This window comes from Mytilus galloprovincialis, chromosome 7 (assembly GCF_965363235.1).
Source record: "Mytilus galloprovincialis chromosome 7, xbMytGall1.hap1.1, whole genome shotgun sequence".
In the NCBI taxonomy this organism is placed as follows: Eukaryota; Metazoa; Mollusca; class Bivalvia; order Mytilida; family Mytilidae; genus Mytilus; species Mytilus galloprovincialis.
Window position 1 is genome coordinate 38,634,238 of NC_134844.1, and position 21,362 is coordinate 38,655,599.

The 21,362-nt window shown below is 30.6% G+C and overlaps 1 protein-coding gene across 1 annotated transcript; it reads left to right on the plus strand.

Moving 5' to 3' along the window:
- The first annotated feature begins 4,431 nt into the window (after positions 1 to 4,431).
- LOC143084196 (differentially expressed in FDCP 8 homolog) lies at positions 4,432 to 17,582 on the plus strand. The gene is made up of 13 exons (XM_076260608.1): positions 4,432 to 4,467; positions 5,528 to 5,555; positions 7,494 to 7,964; positions 8,294 to 8,391; positions 8,939 to 9,088; positions 9,971 to 10,115; positions 10,496 to 10,560; positions 11,024 to 11,123; positions 11,771 to 11,898; positions 13,031 to 13,144; positions 14,423 to 14,644; positions 16,467 to 16,579; positions 17,364 to 17,582. Exons 1-13 carry the CDS (start codon positions 4,432 to 4,434, stop codon positions 17,431 to 17,433), a joined length of 1,740 nt encoding a protein of 579 aa, XP_076116723.1. The 3' UTR covers positions 17,434 to 17,582.
- Positions 17,583 to 21,362: the final 3,780 nt, after the last annotated feature.

The following is a 21,362-nucleotide window of genomic DNA, read 5'->3' on the forward strand; positions in this document are numbered from 1 at the left end:
GATTTAAAGAAAATTAAACAATATATTTATTTCACCTTGGTTATTTAATATCAATTGGAGGTCTTTTTTATATAAATATAAAATAATATCGTAATGAATTGCATCGAGAACACTAATTAATCTACATTGGTATTATTATTATTTATTATTTAGGTATTGTCAAAACTTACATTGTGATTAGGTGCCATGTTTATTTTCGATCTTTGATCACGTTGATGTTATGACTTGATTAGTATCTCCTTTATCTAGCTATGCCCTTGGCTATCATTATTGTGACTATAACATGTCATATTTAATTGCAATGTAAACAATGAAATTAAATTGAATTATGTGCATGTACAAAATTATTTATTTAAAGTTTGAAAATTATTTGGTCGCCATTTTTTTTTCAAAATTTTATAAAATAAACAGCATGTAACAGCTTTATCAAAAGGAACCAATGTTTGATTCCATGCTGCTTTAAGGTAAGACAATGACTGAAAACGCGAGCATCCAACGGTTATTTGATTTTCAATGTAACCATCTTACAAAATATATTTTTACCAAGTCGTCCCACGCTGTCAACGAGGTCGCCATCTTGAAAAATAATACCAGATTTTCTTAAAATGACTGATTTTCAAATCAATTTGGAAGGGACATAATAAAAAATTAAACTATTGCATATACGATATTCAAATATTTATGAATATAGTAATAAGCAAATATTCCCACAATTATTCCATCTGTTTTGTTTAAATCGCAATTTTAGGTTTAACACGACAGAAAATCCAATATTTATCGGAGTTGAATGATTAACAGTGTGAACTTATCGAGGCAACAAGGCAAATTTTCAAAAGCATTTGGAAGGGAGAAGACCAAAATTTAAACTATTTCAAAAGGCATAAATAGATTTCTTAATATATGAGGAATTACTATATATTCCCACACTTTATGTATCATGAACTTAAAGTACTTTATTTTATCGATTCTTGAAAGCCCCTGTGCATTTCTATACATTTTACTTGGGCTTAATACGGGTGATGTGTGACGTCGTCAAAGTCACGTGATGACTGCTATAGTTGGATATGGTCAAACCTCGCGCTTCCATGGTAATGTCAAATATAATACTAAAATGACAACACTACACAAATGGACTACGCACAAATAAATGAAAGAACATTCAGGACAGAGAAATACACAAACAACCAATACAATAATACATTTCAACATGTTAATAGCTATCAAAGATACCAGGCTTAGTTTTGGAATAGTTAGTATAGATGTATTTTATTTCATTTCAGGGATTTCCGAAAAGTGTGACAGTGTAGGAACGGAACAGTGATCAACCGTACGGTTTGTTAATATTTTTATAATTCTGGAGACTATCAAGCGGGGCTCCGCCGGACATATGAAAAAAAAAGTTGCTTGATGGAAAGTTTGATGAACACAAATATTACTATATAACGTTTCTACCGCAAGTTTTGAATTGTTTAAACACAAAGTCTTTATGCAAAAATGGTCCTAACATCTCTTGCATTACAAAATTTTGAGATCCTGATCTGTGTAGGCCTTTTTAGAATAATTTGCATTCCCATGAGTTTTTTAGTCATTTTAATTGAGGTATTGGATGTTGATTTACTTGGTCTAGACATTTTATTGACGGAATTGGGGTAGGACAGGGCCTCCTTATTAATCATGTATGTCATCATTATCATCCTTTAGTTTTACATTTTTTTCATATAAGAACCACCTTAATTAGTATCAATTTTTTTTTTTTTTGAGTGTATGATACAGCTTTTTTCAACTTATCGTTATACTATCTGTTGTTAGGTTTTTTTAGTTGATTTTTTTTTAATGGAAACAAACCAGTGAGAAACTATAAAAAAAAAAAAAAAATACTAAAAAAGGGGTCGTTCGTTTCCATTATTTTTGTAAATATATTTTGGTACGAAAATTAGGAACATCTCGGTCATCATTATTTAGATAAGAGAAGTCCGAATGGAATGTTTTCCAAAACAAAACATCTTTGATCATGTGAGAAAACTGAACGAGAATAATTGTTATTAGCAAGAGGTGAAAGTGAATATTCTTTAATATGATTTGTAAAACTTTTCTTGCAGTGAATAACACGGACAAGTTTGACTTTCCAACTTCAGGCTTAACATTTTCGTTTCATTATGATTTTCTGATTATGAGGATATATTTGTATTTTTCTCTCATTTTCTTCCGTTTTATATTTCCTTAAAGTGACACCTATATAATAGCTACATGTACTGTAATATGTGAAATCGGTTAATGATTGAAAAGGTGTATCAAATTGTGCATGGTATACATTTGTGAGAATGTTCACAAAAAAATAGTGATTGCTAAATTATAAAATGTTTTTGAAAAACCAAACAATAACATTCATTATCATTAGAGACTTGATTATCCAGGGTGAATCCATAAATAAATAAATAAGCTTTATTTAGAGTCGGCATGGTATATAAAACATAGACAAACATAAGCTCTAATGAGCTTTTAACCGACATATGAGACATTATTTAACAGTACAACATTTATAACAATACAATACATAATATAGTACACAGATAAGATAAGAAATTTTATTTCAAGTCGGGTTACATTAAATACAAACATAAGCTCTGTAGAGCTTTTTGCCGACATGCAATAACTATCACAGCACAAAAATGAAGCACTAAAAGCAGAATATAAGCATAAGCTAGATATTAAGGCTAAAAGCATATAAGTGTAAACTAGGCATAAAAGCTGGTAAAAATGCATAGCTTAAAAATTGAAAAAATGGGATATGATCTAGATGGTAAATAAATTTGCATAATATATAAACTAAAAGTCTGCACAAACTGTGCACTTACAGTCATTTCCATTCCATGACTTTAAAATATTTTTGAACTGACTAAAATTAGCAATTTTTCTAAAATCATCAGGTAGATCATTCCATAAAACAGCAGCTGTGTATTTAAAAGAGTCCTTACCATAGGTTGTTGTTCGGACCCTAGGTATATTTACAATATTAGAATATCTAAAATTATATTTACAGTCTTTCAAAACAACTAAATCATGTAAGCATGGTGGTGACAATTTATATGAAATTTTAAAACACTCAATAGCCATGTTACGCATGACAAATCACCCCACATCTAATTGTCCCACTTTCTAAAAAATCGCCCCACTCTTGTTTACCAACTTGCTCCACTTATGTAAAAGGGTAAAATCGCATTAAAAGAAGGTCTGCCAACTCTCCCCACTCATGACAAATAGATAAGACACGATGAATTTATTAGTGCCAACTCGCCCCACTTATGAAAAAAGACGCCATCCCATTGTTTATCTATGTCCCTGCCCCACTTCAATACCTATGAAAACCTTAGTGAAGTGCTATAAAATCAAGTTGCTGTTAATTGAAATCCTTCAATTGTATGATTATGATACAATTAACAGTTTGTTTTCAATTTTTATAAAAAAACTAAGCTTACAGGTATAAAGTCAGTCTTGAATAATGATACGAAAATGTATTTGCAATTATATTTTAATAAGAATGTCAAAGTCATAAGAAACGAGTGAGTGGTGAAAATTAATGTTTATCCAATTCTTGAACCAATGCATGTATATATCATAAACTCCTCTGTGCACAATTTTCTCATTTTTTACGCAAATATATTGTATAATCGGCATTTTTTTCTCTCTCTGTCTGTTATGATTTAAAAAATAAGGCTGCTCATTAAATACTGTGTTTTGAAGCCGAAGTTTACCGATTCTCACCTAATAGTAAACAAATAACAATAAGCATGTAATTGTTTATTTTAATGACATATCCATTCGTATTGCGACCACAGGATTTTTATGAGGAGGGTTACGCTCAGGTCACTATGCATACGGAAAATATGTCGGCGAATTGTTTCCTGGAAGGAATTATCAATTTAGTTATAAAAAACATATATATATATATATGCATATTTTTTTTTAATTTGAGGTTTCATATGACTTTAAACATCATTTAATTTCAAAAATAATGGTTTAATAAATTTCAGGGTTTTTTTTTATTCTGTGTAGATTAGTTTTCATTTAAGTGGGGCTAGTTGGTAGACCTGAAAATTGTATATTGAAGTAGATTTTACCTTTTTCAATAAGTGGGGTGAGTTGACAGGGGAAAAAATTAAAGGGATTTAACCCTTTTTACAAGTGAGGCGATTTTTTTAAAAAGTGGGGCAAGTTGGTTAAAAAGTGGGGCGTTTTGCCAGTTGGGCGATTTGTCCTGCTTCCATCCAGGGTTTGCAAAAGTATGCTTACAAAATACAAATCCTATTAAAAGTTTGTTTCTTGTTGAACAATTCAATTTGTGGTTCACTTACATGACTTATACTATTTTTACACAGATGATACTGAATCCACAGTACAATGTATCTAAAAATGTTTTGTTAATGTTACAAAATGTATATTGATGAGATAATTTCTAGAAACAAGATGGTATTTCAAAATTCCTTGCCTTATAGGCATGCTATATATAAAACTTATGAGTAGAACACTGATATACTTGAATAAATCACATCACATTAAGGATTTACAAATAATCATTTATTAAAATAATGCCCCATGAGAGTTGTTGACATGAGTATAAATTAATATCTTAATTACAAGTATTATAAACTGAACACCTCTAGAAAGGGTTAACAGGATACATAATGTACATGTACATGCTCATTCAAACAATTAAGTATTCGATTAAAAACATATACAAATAAAAGGAGTATTTTAAAAATTTAGCAGTAATGTGCTTTCTCATAAGTCCTGATAAAACTTTAAAGTTTTCATGGATACTGAGAACATCAAAACAAAAAACATGAATAAATGAGATGTAAATTTATATTTATATAATTAGAAATCAATTAATGTAAAGTAATGTAAATTTAGAAATTAACACAAGGTTTTTACTAATGCAAAAAAATCAACTTGGTTAATATCAGATTCCATTTTTGTGATACATGTACAAACTCGTAATCTGATATACACGTATCTGTATGCAGATTTTCCTGAAATCGCAATAACTTATCTTAGAATTTTAATCAATTTTTCCAACTCACAACAGTTTCTGAGTTTACAATAATCTTATATTCATGACCAGCATGAACGATTGAGGTAGATTCTATATTTTGATTTCTTTTATTTTTTATTGCAGAGTATATATAGTTGGAAATTCAATTTAATTGGTGACAGTAATTTGAGGTTTGTTTCTATTCACAAGGTGCATGAAATTTAAGAATCGGGACAATATGATTTGCACTAGCTAAGAGATAAATTACATTGTGATTTTTTTTGGTTCAATCATTAATGAAAGTGTAGTAGTGAAATAATCATTCACTGTTAGCAGCCAGTACACAAATGTATGTTACTGTAATGTTTATTTTTGTAAGAATAAGCTTAGAAAGTTGATGATGAATTATTCACTTGCAAGTCAACATTGAAAGAGAAACAAAGGTAAATCATTTGGTTGACTGATTTGATCCACAAAAATATCATTCTTATACAGGTTAGATTGAAAAATCCATTTGCACGAGGTCAGTATCTATTTATATTTATGTTTATATAAATTTATATCGTGTTATGTGACTGTCAGTAGTGTTCAGGGTCATACCGTAATTAGATGGCCTCTAGACTAAAATATACATGATTTCTGCTATATATTATCTAGTATATGCATTGTTAGCTGTTTATAAATTCAGACTTATTATACTTTGGATAATTGTTTTAGTATGTTATAAATCAAATATGAGAATTTGAGTCAAATAGATGAACATGATTTTAACAGCTATTTATTACTGTGCACCTTTAAAATTTGATTTGATTTTTTTGTGTTTTAACACCCCTTTTAAGCACCGTATTAGGGCTATTTTGTTGCGGTCAGTTTTTATTGCTGGAGGGAGTCTGAATGCCAAGACTAAACCACCAACCTTCAATAGGAAAACTGACAATCCTAGCTATAGTAAATTAAGATTTGAGTCGTGTGCACCCTTTCAAGGGTGATTGACTAGTTTAGGCCTCCTTTTCAAAACTCTGGACCTGCATCTGTACACTTTTAAAATGAATTATGTCCCTTTATCATATGCATTTGTACATATATATACTACCAAATCTTACAGAATATGTGTAACATAAAATATTGTCCCTTATGAAATATTGTCTTTCGGACAAAATTTCATATAAAATATTGTCCACTGACAGTATTTCATAATACAATATTGTCCCTGACAATATATCATTATGAAATAATGTCCTTGTCCAGGAAATTTTGTCACCTCCCTCTGGACAATATTTCACTATGAAATTCTGTTCATGACAATACTACACTGTGAAATAGTGGCTTTGAAAATACTTTTTAATTAAATTATTATACAATTAAAAATAGTACACAAGCATGCAGCATGTTTATAACTGAAATTGTTTTGAATAGCAGGGAATTTATATTATTACTAATAGTGAGTTTCAAATTTGCATATAGATACATTACAAATGGTTTACATGTATTATAGATTAAAGAATTGTCTAACGTATGTTTCATTTTATTACAGTAAACTGTACAAATATAAGTAATGAACTGACAATCACTAATTTTGTAAATATATACACAGGCACGTGTCGCAGGAAAAAATCCTATATACCTTCTCTAACATGAATGTATGTTGATAACCTCCCCTTCATGAGACAAAATTCCATGACAATCTGTCTACGAAATATTGTCTCAATACCCACAAAATATAACCAAAATATAACCTTCCTTTAATAGGACATAATTTCACAGTATTTATCTGTGAAATATTGCCTCAATTCACACAAAATATAACCTCCTTTTAACAAGACAAAATTCCATAACATTCATCTGTGAAATATTGTTTTTATACAGACAAAATATGAAAATTTGTCCTTCTCTGGACATTTTTCCATAGACGAGCACAATATTTCATGCTACATAGTTATGAAATATTGTCTTGTGGTACAATATTTCATAGGACAATATTTTGCTTTACATAAGCTCCTTTTTCCTATTATTCAGTTGCTTTATCATTGATATCAAGGTGCTATCTGAATAGAGTTTATATATTAAAATGTGTTGAAATTCAAAATGTACATTTTGTAGTGCTTGCATTCTAGGGGACTTCCATATCTCATTGTGCTATTTGAGGGGGAAACACACTTACAAATTTAAAGCAGTTTTCAAAGAGCAATGTTGATTTTAAAGATTTTTAAAGATACCTTATATAATTTATCTTTGTTCTAATTTATTATATATCTTTACAAGACCCTCTTTTGAACTGTCTAGATGGAAATGTATTATAAAACATTGAAAAATACTCTATTGAAATAACATTCTAGCATTCCAACTGCTATATTTATATACTGTGTTGAAACTCAGAATATCCTGAAATTTTCAATTAACTACTTTAAATATATTAAAAAGTATTAAATACATATTATAGGTCTACAGATGAATGTTTCAGGAGAACAATTTTCTGCCAAAGTAAGAACATTATCAGACCTACCAGGATCATCAAAAGAAACTACAATAGATAACACTGGTTCAGCAGGTGTCATTCACCGTATTGAAAATAATACAGCTTCCATTAAATTTACTGGTACTGTTATTACTGGTCTGTCAGACGAAGAAATTTCCTCTGAAGAAGAACAAGACTACTCCTTTAGAGAAATAGGACCTGTGGATGAAGAAACATTGAAGAAAATTAATGAGAAATTTGTTCCTGAACATGATGATGATATTGTGAAGTTAGAAATAGACTTAAAAAAGCGAGGTCTCAGTGACGCAAGTAAAGAGGATAGTATTGAAAAGACAATAAAGACTGATAAGGGGGAATCACCCAGTACCTTTAGTCAAAGTAGATTTAATCCTTTTGATAGAGACTTGCACATGGAAGAAGATCATTTTGAAATCAATAATTCAAGGCCTCGTTCAGGTAATTTGTTCCTTAATAATACAAATGTTTTTGTAATACTAAAATAAAGGAATCCACAGAAGTGTGCTAAAAAATTTATGTTTAATTTTCCCTGTTGCCATTTATTACTGGTACTATTCATGGAGTATGCTTTATAATTATTCATTTAGAACAAAATACATTGAAAAAATCTCATTCAGTTCTTTGATGTGAAACAGCTCTTGACTTTAGTACAAATATGCTTTTCTACAAGTTTGATATAAAATATGATACAGTCAGAAATGATATCAATGAAAATACTCAACAAACAGTTTCTTTGAATAAGTGTTAGATATTTTTTTGCACCACAGGATCTTTTTCATCATGGACCAATTTATCAGAGACAGGGGATGAAATCACTATAAATGCTGAACTTGGACTGGCCGAGGATCATTTCTCACATCCTGAGGTATATATATATAAGTACGAAGTACAATTGTTGTGATGTTTAAAAAAACGTAAATATTTACAGACGGTTACTAAAATGTCCATCTTTATAAGTGGATAGATGCAAATTAGGTAGAATTAATACCGCTGCTACATGTAAATATTGCATTATCATATTTAATGGTTTGATAAGTAATGGAGACCATTGAGCATTAAACAGATTTTATTTGGGGGAGTGCCCTTCAAATGAGAGCATACTACATTACATTACATATACATTGTAGTATAAATTGTCTAACCAACTTGTATAAGATAGAGAGAAAAAAAGATGATGGGAATAATAAAAAAAAAATATAGCAAGAGACAAACAAAGACAAAAACAAAGCAAAATGAAAGCATACTACCGGTACACTACAATACATACATAGTATAAATTGTCTTAAAAACTCTTCTAATCTTATAAGATAAAGATAAAAGCTGATCTCTATAAACAATAAAAAAGACGGAAAAAGACTCAAACAAAGCATTATACAGGTACAAGGAATCCAATGTAAATTTGTCTTTTACAGGGACATTTTGGATTAAGTAATCATGAAGAATTAGAGATGGCTATAGAGAACTGTAAAGAAATGATCAGCATAGCACAGCCTCACTCTGACAGAATGAAAAATCTGGTTCAGAAATTAATTCAGCTAAGACTGAAGTTACAGGAACTTAAGGTAGGTTGGATTGTATATAGGTAAAGAAATGATCAGTGAAGCATAGCCTCACTCTGACAGAATGAAAAATCTGGTTCAGAAATTAATTCAGCTAAGACTGAAGTTACAGGAACTTAAGGTAGGTTGGATTGTATATAGGTAAAGAAATGATCAGTGAAGCACAGCTTCACTCTGACAGAATGAAAAATCTGGTTCAGAAATTAATTCAGCTAAGACTGAAGTTACAGGAACTTAAGGTAGGTTGGATTGTATATAGGTAAAGAAATGATCAGTGAAGCACAGCCTCACTCTGACAATGAAAAATCTGGTTCAGAAATTAATTCAGCTAAGACTGAAGTTACAGGAACTTAAGGTAGGTTGGATTGTATATAGGTAAAGAAATGATCAGCGAAGTACAGCCTCACTCTGACTGATTGAAAAATCTGGTTCAGAAATTAATTCAGCTAAGACTGAAGTAACAGGAATTTAAGGTAGGCTGGATTCTATATAGGTAAAGAAATGATCAGCGAAGCACAGCCTCACTCTGACAGAATGAAAAATCTGGTTCAGAAATTAGTTCAGCTATGACTGAAGTTACATGAACTTAAAGTAGGCTGGATTGTACAGAAAACTTCAAATGGACAAATTCAGTAATTCAACTTATATACTAAAACATTTTGTAAATCAGGTTGAATAATCTACAAAATGTAATTAGAATAGTGTTTTAACCAATTAAAATCTGTTGATCAATGGAAATGGGATCTTCTTTTAAAGAATTTTCAATTATCAAATAATAACAGAGCTTCTTTATGATACTTATACTTTAAAGAGTTAAATAATTAAAGATTATACCAGTTCTCTACCAATGAAAGGGCTTCTTTTATGATCCTTTTTATTTTTCAGGAAGGACCAGAACCAGTATCCTCTGACATTAAGATTGTTCTGGGACACAAGTTTACAATCCAAGAAAGTCGTAATGCTAAGCATTATTGTGAAAAATGTAATGCAATGATCCTAGGGGTAATTCAGGCATGGCTCAGATGTGCAGGTATACTTATCTTTCATTAAAACTGTAAATGATTGTCATTCAACTCAGATCAATGCAGAAACAAAACAATTAAAAAACGCTGTTAAAACCCTTTCATATTTTCTTACTAAAATAGTTTTCGAAGGAATGTTTCTTGGATCGTTGATTTGACATTTAAGAAGCCCTTTGGGTATCCAGCAGAGAAGCTTTCATGAAGTGGTATCATAAGGCTCTACTACAAATCTTTAATAAAACTGCTAGTATAAAAAGTAAAAGATGTGGTATGATTACTATTAGTCATAATCGATATTATGCATAAATGAATCAACTGAAAAACACTATATTATTATCAACAAATGAAAGTACAAAAAAAGTATCAATAATATATCTTTTTATTCCAGATTGTGGTTACAGCTGCCATGAGAAATGTGTCAACGGCATCAAAAGAACTTGTGCAAGTCTAAAGGTATGTGATTTTTTTTTTTCATGTCCAATTTCTACATGAATTTTCTCCCATTTGAACATATATCCTAAATCATTGTTAAAAGAACTTTTATATCAAACTTCACATTTTATCATTATTTTGAAAAGAATTTGTTTTGAGACAAGCTTGTTTCTCCAAATATAAAATATATATATCACTATTCATACCTTTATTATTTTATAAACAAAAATTAAAATAGTGAAAATGCAAATGTTTGCTATACTTCATAACAAAATTTGTATGCTTTTGATGTCACAAGGAGATATGCCAGATACTGGTCAAAAGAAGACTTACTTCTGGTGCATTTAAGCAAATTTAACATAGATCACAAGCATTATTCACAAAGTTAGTTTAACAGCAAGTATTGTCGTTAATGATCACAAAATACATGCATGTGAAATTTTTTTTTTAAAGGAGAGTAGTATTTCTTTAATTTTAACTTTAGGTTGCAGAAAATGGTATCTTTTGTTTGTCAATATGCCCAGATAGAGGTTTGTCAGCTCAGAACTACAGGTGTGCTGAATGTAGAAGTCACATTTCATTTAGTAAGTTGTAGTTAAAAAATAAGTCAAATAACAAAAATACAGAATTCTGAGGAAATACAAAAATACAGAACTCTCAAGGAAATTCAAAACAGAAAGTACTTAAAAACAAATGGCAAAATCAAAAGCTGAAACACATCAAACCAATGTATAAGAACTGTCATCTTCCTGACTTGGTGAAGGCATTTTCTGATGTAGAAAATGGTGGATTGAACCTGGTTTTATAGCCAGCTTAACCTCTCACTTGTATGATAGTCTCTTAAAATTCTGTATATATCTTTTGTCTATTTATATTCTTTATTATAGTTTTTACAATGAATGACAGGATAGCTCTTAATTTAAGACAATTATATTAGTTAAATGATATCTGCTGTTGCATGGCTCTGTCATAAATATTGAAAATAGATTTATCCCTTTTAGTCATACCAACCAAGAAAAAAATTCTGAGTTTATAAAAAAAATGTGTATTTTTGTCTCTTTATACTTTCTTGATGGTTACACAGAAGTTACAAATTCATTTGAAAAGTTTTGTACATATGTGTTTGCCAAAATATATTTATGCTTTATAGTTATACAAAAAATATGTTAGATTTATGTTTAATCATAAGAATTAGTTGCAATGGAAAGCTGTTATCAAATTATATTTTTAGAAAGTGGATTCAGTGAACCAAGGTTATGTGATTACAGTGGGAACTATTATTGTGAACTTTGTCACTGGAATGATACAATGGTTATACCCTCTAGAGTTCTACATAACTGGGACTTTGAACCACACAAGGTATTATATAATACCTCTCCACAGTAAATTACAGAATAAGTGTAAACTCCAGCATTATATTTCAACAATAAAGATTTATTCAGACTTTCTTATCAGCAATACATCACAAACAAGAGTTGAATTATCAGATTCCACCATTGATTTAAACACATGAAAGTGTAAAGTGAAAACAGAATTATTTCTTGCAATTTTACTTTTAACTCAATTTACTGTGATAAGTTTAAAATTGAGATTTCACTTTAAAGTATAATGTTGGGAGAGTCCAAGAAATCGGTAGTGCAGAACTCACTGTTGCTACTTGGTTATTGCACCATATCTATATAATTTAATTTTGGGTGTAACACGTCTTCTAATTGGCTGAAGTTATTTTGTTATCAGCCCATAGACATAATTTAGTCATGTGACAGTGACGTCATCAACTTTTTTCATGGTTTTCTATGGTTTAAAACAATTATAAGAAATGACTGTAATGTTTTTTCTGTCTATTCGAAATAACATAAAAAATGTGGTGCACACTGTTGAATAACCCGCTATGCGCGCTATTCAGTGTGCACCAAATTTTTCATGTTATTTCTTCATAGACAGAAAAAATATTACAGTCATTCCTTAAATAATGATGATAGCTGATACACTATAGATATACAGGTTTTTAAAATATAGGCTACAACTTCTCTTTGATGGTAAGATTGTCAACATTTTATTTATAGGAGCTTTGTTTTTTCTGTAGTGTTCTGCAGATTGGTTTATCTTTTCACATTGTTTTATTTTTGCCATGATTTGTCATTTTTTATTTTTGCCATGATTTGTCATTTTTTATTTTTTGACATTATTTGTCAGTCTCTCTTGCCTTATGATTTTGGATTCTCCCTAAGTTGAAGAGCATTGTGGATCTTACAATTTACAAATACAGCTAAGCTTTTTTATTACTTGTAATCAGGACTGCATTCTTTTCTCTCTTTTTTTTTTTTTTTTTTTAAAGGAAAGTAGTTTTATTTGTTGAAACATTTTCTCAAAGATAGCAAGTCCAATCTTTTTTAGATAGAAAGTTTTAATTTTATTAAAGATTTCATAAGGTATGCATTTCTGTATAAATGAAAATTCTAATTAGATTCATATTGTTGTATACTTACAGGTTTGTAGGGCTTCCAAACAGTTCCTTAAGTTGATGACTGACAAGGCCGTGATGAGAATCCAAGATGTTAATCCAATGTTGTTTAACTATGTGGAAGAGTTGAGTGAGGTTAAGGTATGGAAATGGGTTGTACATGTATGTTGATTTTAAATGACACAACATAAGAAGCTTTATACAGTGTAACTTGACTAATCTGACACACTGGGGGACCAGAAAAAAATATCAGATTTAGCAGGGTGTCGGAATACTCAGGTTTTTCTACAAGGATAGTTATATTTTGGGACCATGTAAATGTGTAGGTTAAAGCAGGATGTTTGAATACTGAGGTGTCGGATTAGTCAGGTTGCACTGTATGTCAATTATATATATATACATGTATATATATATATATCAGTCTAAAAATTTGCACAACGGTACTGATATAAGATGTTATTATACGAAAATGTTGTTATTAAATCGTGTTGACAAATATTTCGGCTCAACAAATGGCCTTCTTCTGTGTCACAAGTTTTAACAAACTTATATATATATACAACTCGTCTAAACATCAACCCAACAATGTTAGATCTGTAAATTTGCTTTCGCAAATTTTTTGTTCTTTCTTCGCCGGGATTCGAACCCATGCTACTAAGTATCGTGACACCAAATCGCCTGCACTGTACCCGTCCCGCTAGACCACACGACCACCTGGGCTTATATATATACTATCAGGTTTTTCGCATATTGAAATCTTGCAATAAATATCTAAGGAAAATTTGATCGTTGATTTATCATGCTTTCATGATAAAAACAATAACTTTTCTTATTTTACAAGATAACTTTATGATTTGACACCAAATTATGCCAGGTCAAACACATATGACATCTCCCCTGTGTAGGGAAAGTTTCATGCTCCCTGTACATTAAAAACCATTTCACAAACTTTTTGACTTATTGCAAGGAAACAGTAGATTCTACAATGGAAAATGATATTGCAGTTGATATAGGTATCTGGAATATAAAAATACAATTTACAATTTTTTATTAAACTGAACAATTAGAAGAAAAAAATATAGAATCTAAATAAGAATATAAAAAAAATAAAAAACTAATGTAGAATCTGTTACATTTTTCAGAAATTATATTATAAATTTATATTGCAACAAAAGTTTGAAACATTAATTTAGTGTGATGCTGATATTTTCATATCTATCTCTGGTGTTAAATGTTATTCTTTCACACACGTTGATCAAGAAAGACTCATGGAAAGATTTCTGTGACGAAATGGGCTTTGATATTTTTTCAAATCTTGTTTAATCTTAGTTTGCTGTATTCCAGCCCTCCTATATTTTCTGACAAATACTGTTAAACTTTAATTTTAATAATAAATGATTGATTTTTTCTTACTTTCAGAAATTACGAGAAGAACTACTGATAATGAAAAAATATCTATTGCTTTGTAAGAATGCAATGAGTGAAAAATTTCTGTTGATGTTAAAGGGTAGACAACACTTTGTTGAAAATTCAGATGTGTATTCTATGCAGGATTTCTTAGATATTCAGTCAGATAAATTATTAGGAGATTTAGCTACAATTCATTCTGCCTGGGCTCAACATATTAAAACAGACTGTGAGGTGAGTTGTCACATAAGGAAAATCATTAAATATCTGTATATTTAGTTCAGAATTCAAATTTTCTGAATTAAGAAAATAGAAAAATGTGACAAGCCAAAGGACATTAACAAAATGGATTGTTGAAATTTTAGGTCTTAAAAATGCAAAAATTTTTATAAGATACTCTCAAGAGGTGTATTTTTTTCTTATCCCTAATTTGAGTGAGTTAAGTGTTGTAACTTAATATGCATTGATAGATTAAAATAAGGATAGGTGGTATGATTGGCAAAGAAGCTTTTACCTTTTTGTGTTAGGGGTGGGCAGCTGTAAAAATATATATTTGATAACAAAAAAATACCCCTGTAGTTATCATGCTTAAGGTGGCTCGCGGGTATAAGATTTTCAGAAAAAAATGAGACATTTATTTTTCATTACAAATTTTATCTTTTACCTTAAGTAGTGGTTACTTCATCATATGGTACAAAAATCATTCCAAAAAATCAATTTGTGTTGGCCCCAGGTGACTTTTAAAATGTAGATATTATTGAAAAAGCTCCAAATTATCTCCCTTTGGTGCAAAAATGCCAATTTTTAGCATTAAAATTGAAATATCTTTTTTAAATCATCGGTGACCTATATTTTTTATTGTTGTTTTCAAATAAGCTGTACATAAAATAAAAAATGGTAAAATTTTAGCGATTTCTGTAATTTAGTTCTTTTTTTATTTCGATATTACCGCTATTTCTCCTATTAGTTCAACAGAAAAAAATAACATCAACAAAAATATATGTTTCTTTCGAAGGCAGATTGTGGGCGTAAATGAACGGTGACCCCATCTTTTTATTTCATTTTTCTATTAAGTATAAGATAAAGTGCATTTGTAGAAAAATATAGGGAAATCCTATATTAAATAAAGAAATTGATTTAGACCCGCGAGCCACCTTAATCTATTTCATGGACAGATTGATGATTAACAAATTTCTGATGCACTTATGACTATTTTTAATTGCATCTGTGATTTATTTTTACTTCTGTTTGTATCAGATACTGATGATTCTATCAGCAACTCTGTCATATATTTATTTTTAAAATTTTCAAATATCTTGAAGCTGGAAAAAGCAACCTATTCTAGAACATCATCCCTACCACACATTACATAGTCAGAAATAAACAATTTATAATGAGAAAACTATCTGTACCTCTCCCAATCGATAACTTTCGAGATCATTACATTTACGGCAAAAACTTTGGTTTGAGTGAACATCATTTGTACATTTAGGGGCGTCATCATTTCTTGAGTGAATGGTTAAAAAAATTATAATGCTATATTGCTTGAATTATTCAGAAAACTAAATTCTTATAATTGATATTCAGCACTGCTATCATTAGAGAATTGTGATTAAGTACTTACAGAACAAATATTATTTTTAGTTTGATCTGCTTAATCATGATCACAAAGAAGCTTGATGAACTTTAATAGAGCAGAGATACAGGCGATAAACTCTATCTGGTAAATAATGTCAAATAGGTGAACACAATTGATGAACTTTCACGGCAAAGTCATAACTCAAAAGTGCTCTATTATTTAGTAATCCTCTTGTAATGGGGCTTATGTTTGACTGTGAGAGATCTATAGATATACACCAAAACAGTTTGAATGTGAATGTTAAACTCATTGCTCTGTGTTACAAGAGCATTTCCTAAAATTGCAATAGTTGATTTCGCATTTATTTTGAATTTACAGTTTTAATATTGTCTCTTTTCATTTGAATGGCTGATATATATTTGCCACTGAACATTAAGTAAATATTGAATAAATTTAAATATCATATTAACTTTTCAGCTATGTAGAGCTAGAGGATTTATATGTGAGTTGTGTAATGACCATACAGAAACATTATTTCCATTTGATAGTGTAGCAATAGTGTGTTCACAGTGTTCATATGTTTTACATAGGTAAGCAAAACTCTAATTCCAATAGTTTGTTTTGCCATTTCCAATTTTACACACATGTCATGTGATAAAGTCAAAAATCTATGCAGATTTAGGATCATCATCGTCTGCATGTTAATATCAACAAATGGGTTATGGCAGTTTATGATAGATTTTCATTCAGGTAAAAGGGGTCTATTTAAAATCTATTTAAATCTTTTTACATTTGCTTAATTGTTTGTGTAAAAAAAAGTCTTGTTCACAGAAAAATTTCAGCTGATACAACTTTTTAGATTGCCACATTGAAAGAACAACATTCCTATAGTCCAAATTCAAAAACTCATCTTTGTTCCAAATTTATTTTTTTTTTTTGGCAAAGGGAAATACCTCTGATACAACAAACTAGTCCAAACCAATACAAAGAATAAGCCTTGTATAGTGTGCAAGATTTGACAACTTTTTTGTACATCATATGTCCATCTCACGTTAAACGGTTTATGGTTAAATGTGGATTTTAAAATAAGTTTGTTCATATAGAACTATGCAATAAAATAAGTTGTTTCCCTAAGGATTACTTTGAACAGATTGAGTGTTTTCTACTTTATGGTTGTCTCCCTTGGCAAAAAACTTTAAAACTAGAACTAATGTCCAACTAATTTCCAGTTTTAGAATTTTGTCAAGGGGAGACAACCCAACCGTTAGTAGAACAAACTTAAAAGAATCCCTTATACCTTAAATAATAATCCTAAGTCCTTGTTTAATCTTTTTCTTTTCATTTTTTATTGGTCAATCATTTTCATTTTTTCAGGCACTGTTTTATCAAGAAAGGATCTCAGTGTCCAAGATGTGAAAGGAAAAACAAAAGAAAAGCTACTTGACAAAATTCCATGCATACAGACTGTTTTATCATAGATTTTTAACAATATATTAAAAAATGTGCAATAATTGTGAAAACAAGAAGAATTCACTTGTTTCCTGATTCTGTTTGTCTTTCAGATATTTTTTTTATAATAAATTGTAAAATTGTTGTATTATTGTGATTACTGGGACCCCAATTGATAGAATTAAAATGAGTTGTCATCACATAGTTTATTCTGTATGGCTGCTCTCATTATCTCCCTCTCCTGATATACATATGTATACATACTGGTTTATTGACCAGTGACCTTTAAACTTTTCATATAGAATCTACCAGTAAATACTAATACAGTGATGAAAATATCTATTACTTATATTGATTGATTGGTGTATTGTACAACAGAATTGTACTATTTCATGGCTGTCAGTTTTCACTAGTGTAAGGAAAGAAGAGAGGACTACCAACCTTTGATAGGAAAATGGCTTATCCTTGTCAATAAAGATTAAAGTCTTTTGCACCTGCTACTTGCGGATTTGAACTCACAACCTCAAATACATATCGTCGCTGGGCTTCTAAAATGTCGTATATGACTTTTTTGGCTAAAAATACTTTTTGACATCAATGGTCTGGGCGGGAAGAAATCTTTGGTATCACAAAATAGCATGCAGTTAGACCAATCAAAATGTGTGAAATAAGACATATTACAAAATTGCCAATGTCAGTTGTTTGTAAAGTTTGCTTCCAAAATGTGGTATGAAAACTTGAAAATCGTTGTAGAATGGCTTTGGGAAAAAAATAATTGTACATTTCTTTATTTCTGTGAAAATAATTTAAGTTCTTGGATAATCCAGAAATGTCAACGTTTTTATTTCACTGCTATTTACAAAAATGTTCAAGTTCACATACAACATTTTGGAAGCATGCATTTTGCCAAAATTTTCAAAGCCTGTTTGAGAGAAAAAAAATTCTTGAAAAATTTGTAATTTACAACATTTTAGAAGCCCAGCGACGATATGTAGATCAGCTAAAGGTTCAGAAATTATAGCAATGCTTACAAACGCTTCAATTCATTTAAACTTTTTAAGACAATTTTAGGAAACAATGAGATGCAAGACGTATGATTTGATAGATACATGTAAAAACAAGGTATTGAAATTTTGCTTTTCCCAAAATAATAGGGAAATGCACCTTTATGAAATATTTTAAAGCTAATAGATGCAGGTTGGTGATATACATACACCAAAAAGAAATTAGTTTCTGCATTTTAACTACTTAAAACCAAATGCATGGAAGATACTGTTACATGAATATACATACAGATGACAAAACAAGTAAGCTTAATATGTAAAAAAGCAAAGAAAGAAGGATGATAAAACTTATAAGGGTCATTTTTTTTCTCCTATCCATGTAAAGACAAAGGTTTTACTACAAGACATCAACAATCAATAATTTGTGATGGTAAAGTTAAGGTCATGTAAATCCTGTTAGACAGGCTCTTTTGGGCCGCTGCAGAGGCTAATTTGTGAGCAAACCCTGCAGGGACACTTAAAATTGCAGACGTTGTAGTTATAGATGTCTATATTGGCTATAGGTGAAGGGGGAAGTTTGGGATTTCACAAGACATGTGTTACTGCTGCATTTTTGTGCCTGTCCCAAACCAAGAGCCTCTGGCCTCTGTTAGTCTTGTATGATTTTTAATTATAGTTTATTTATATGTTTAGGATTTTAGTATACATCATCCATTTTCAGTAAACTAGCACATAGTTTTATTTAGAGCCCAGCTGAAATCCACCTCCCGATGTGGGATTTTCTCTTTGTGTCGAAGACCCTTTGGCGGCCTTCAGCTGTTTTCTGTTCTATGGTCGGGTTGTTGTCTTTTTGACACATCCCCATTTCCATTCTCAATTTTATTTTCCCATTACTATCATTCCATACCCCAAATATAGTTAACCTATTGCTTACAGTATTCCAGAAACAGACCAAATGGTTTACTTTTTTTAAATTGTTATTTGTATGGAGGGTTGTCTCATTGGCACTCACACCACATCTTCCTATATCTACAAACCATGAAATCTTAGAATTGACCAATGAACCATGAAAACAAGTTCAAGGTCAGGTCATACATGTATATGCCAGACAGACATGTCCACCTTGCAAAGAATTCTATGTTCCAAATATATTTGACCTATTGCTTGTAGTATCCTAGAAAAAGGCTTAACCAGAATATCTTAATATTCATTAATGAACCATGAAAATTGGGTCAAGGTCAGATGAACCCTGACAGTCAGACATGTACATCTTATAATCAAATCCTATATATTTGATGTGTTGCTAATATTATGTGAGAAGATGAACGATTTATGTAAATTAAACATGAACAAGTGGTCAAGGTCAAATGATGCATGCCAGACTAACATGTACACCTTACAACTATTCAATACACCATATATATAGTTTACATACTGCTTATAGTATCTGAGAAACAGACATAATACCACTGATCCAGGAAATGAGGTCAAGGTCAGTTGAACGATGTCTGAGGAACATATACACTATAATGCAATGAACCCATTTATCAAATACAGATATAATATCTTATCTTCCGCGAAAAGTGAGAATCTACATGACAAAAAAGTTAAACTATACATTTCAAGCAGTCATGAACCATGAAAATGAGGTCAAGGACAATAGACATATGGAAGATGGACCTTCATATAATAAGACATTCGTTTACAAGGTCAGGGTGTTAAGAAAAACGGTTCTTAAATATAATTAAAAGCTTTACACAGAGAGTTTTTGCGGCCAGATTGTCCTCCCCATGTCACGCAATCTGCCACTTTAGTCCACGGCAAAACAATAGACAATTTCGGAATACGCCGCGCAAAAATATTTACCACCAATTGTCTGATGAAATATGAAATATGAAAATATGACAAAGATATGAATGTGGGACATATGAAACTGAAAAATAGAGAAAACATAAAATGCCAGAAAAAAGAAGAATATATGGTGACAAGAGCAGAAAGAAACACTCAATATTGGATTGGAATTTGTGTGTCCAATTCGGGTTAACATGTCCTACGAAGTCCTACCTAAATAGTTACGACCTTCATGTTACCCAATTTAAAATCTGCTAGTGATAATCAGTGATTAGGCTTCATGGCATGTCTCCTTCGCCTGCTGAGTTGAGAGATGCCTCTTGTCATCAAATTAGAAAGAACATCTCAATTCTCTCGCCTTCAAATACAATGACAGAATGTGAATGTCTAATATGAAAATATGAACAAGTTTCTCAGGTCAAAGGACCAAAAACAACACAGAAAATGAATTTTAAGCTACATAACAGAAAAAAAAAGCAACACAAAGGCTGCTTTGAAAACTTTGGGCATGTTAAAGATGTTCAGAAAGGCAACACAGTGCCTGTGCTACTAGTTGCACATGTCCTGTTGCTAATAAAAGGAAGCCAATTTTTTAGTGACTGTCATCAACATGGAAAAATTACCTTAAGTTATAGTTACTTCAACTGATATAACGTATATTATGGTCATCTGTGACGTGAAAATTAAATAGCAGTAGTTCATCTTATAGGGTAACTCAAGTCCTATGTACTAGCTTGACAAAAAAAAAAGAATATTTTTTATTGAAATTTGCAGTTTTTAATCGTTTTAAACCATTTTAAAGCTAAGAGATATCTCCCTCATTTATATATGAAACGTCTGTTACCTTCTTTTATTTGTGTGCACCTACAACAAATTAATTATTCCAGCAATAGGTGAATTGTATACTTCGTGATCGGTGTATTTTGCTTTGTTTGTGGAAACTACGGGAAAACACTAACTGACCTAACTGAGGAAGTGTATAAAGTCGTGTTTTTTCTATACATTGCATGTTGTTTCTGTATGACATCATATCTGATATTAGAAGTACACTACTAGTGGTTACATTCTA

Bases quoted from the DNA above. Each gene is read 5' to 3' on its own strand.
- LOC143084196 (XM_076260608.1), top strand. From the start codon at position 4,432: ATGTATATTGATGAGATAATTTCTAGAAACAAGATG. The intron at 7,965-8,293 runs GTAATTTGTTCC...TTTGCACCACAG, and splicing joins TAATTCAAGGCCTCGTTCAG to GATCTTTTTCATCATGGACC. The intron at 8,392-8,938 runs GTATATATATAT...TGTCTTTTACAG, and splicing joins ATCATTTCTCACATCCTGAG to GGACATTTTGGATTAAGTAA.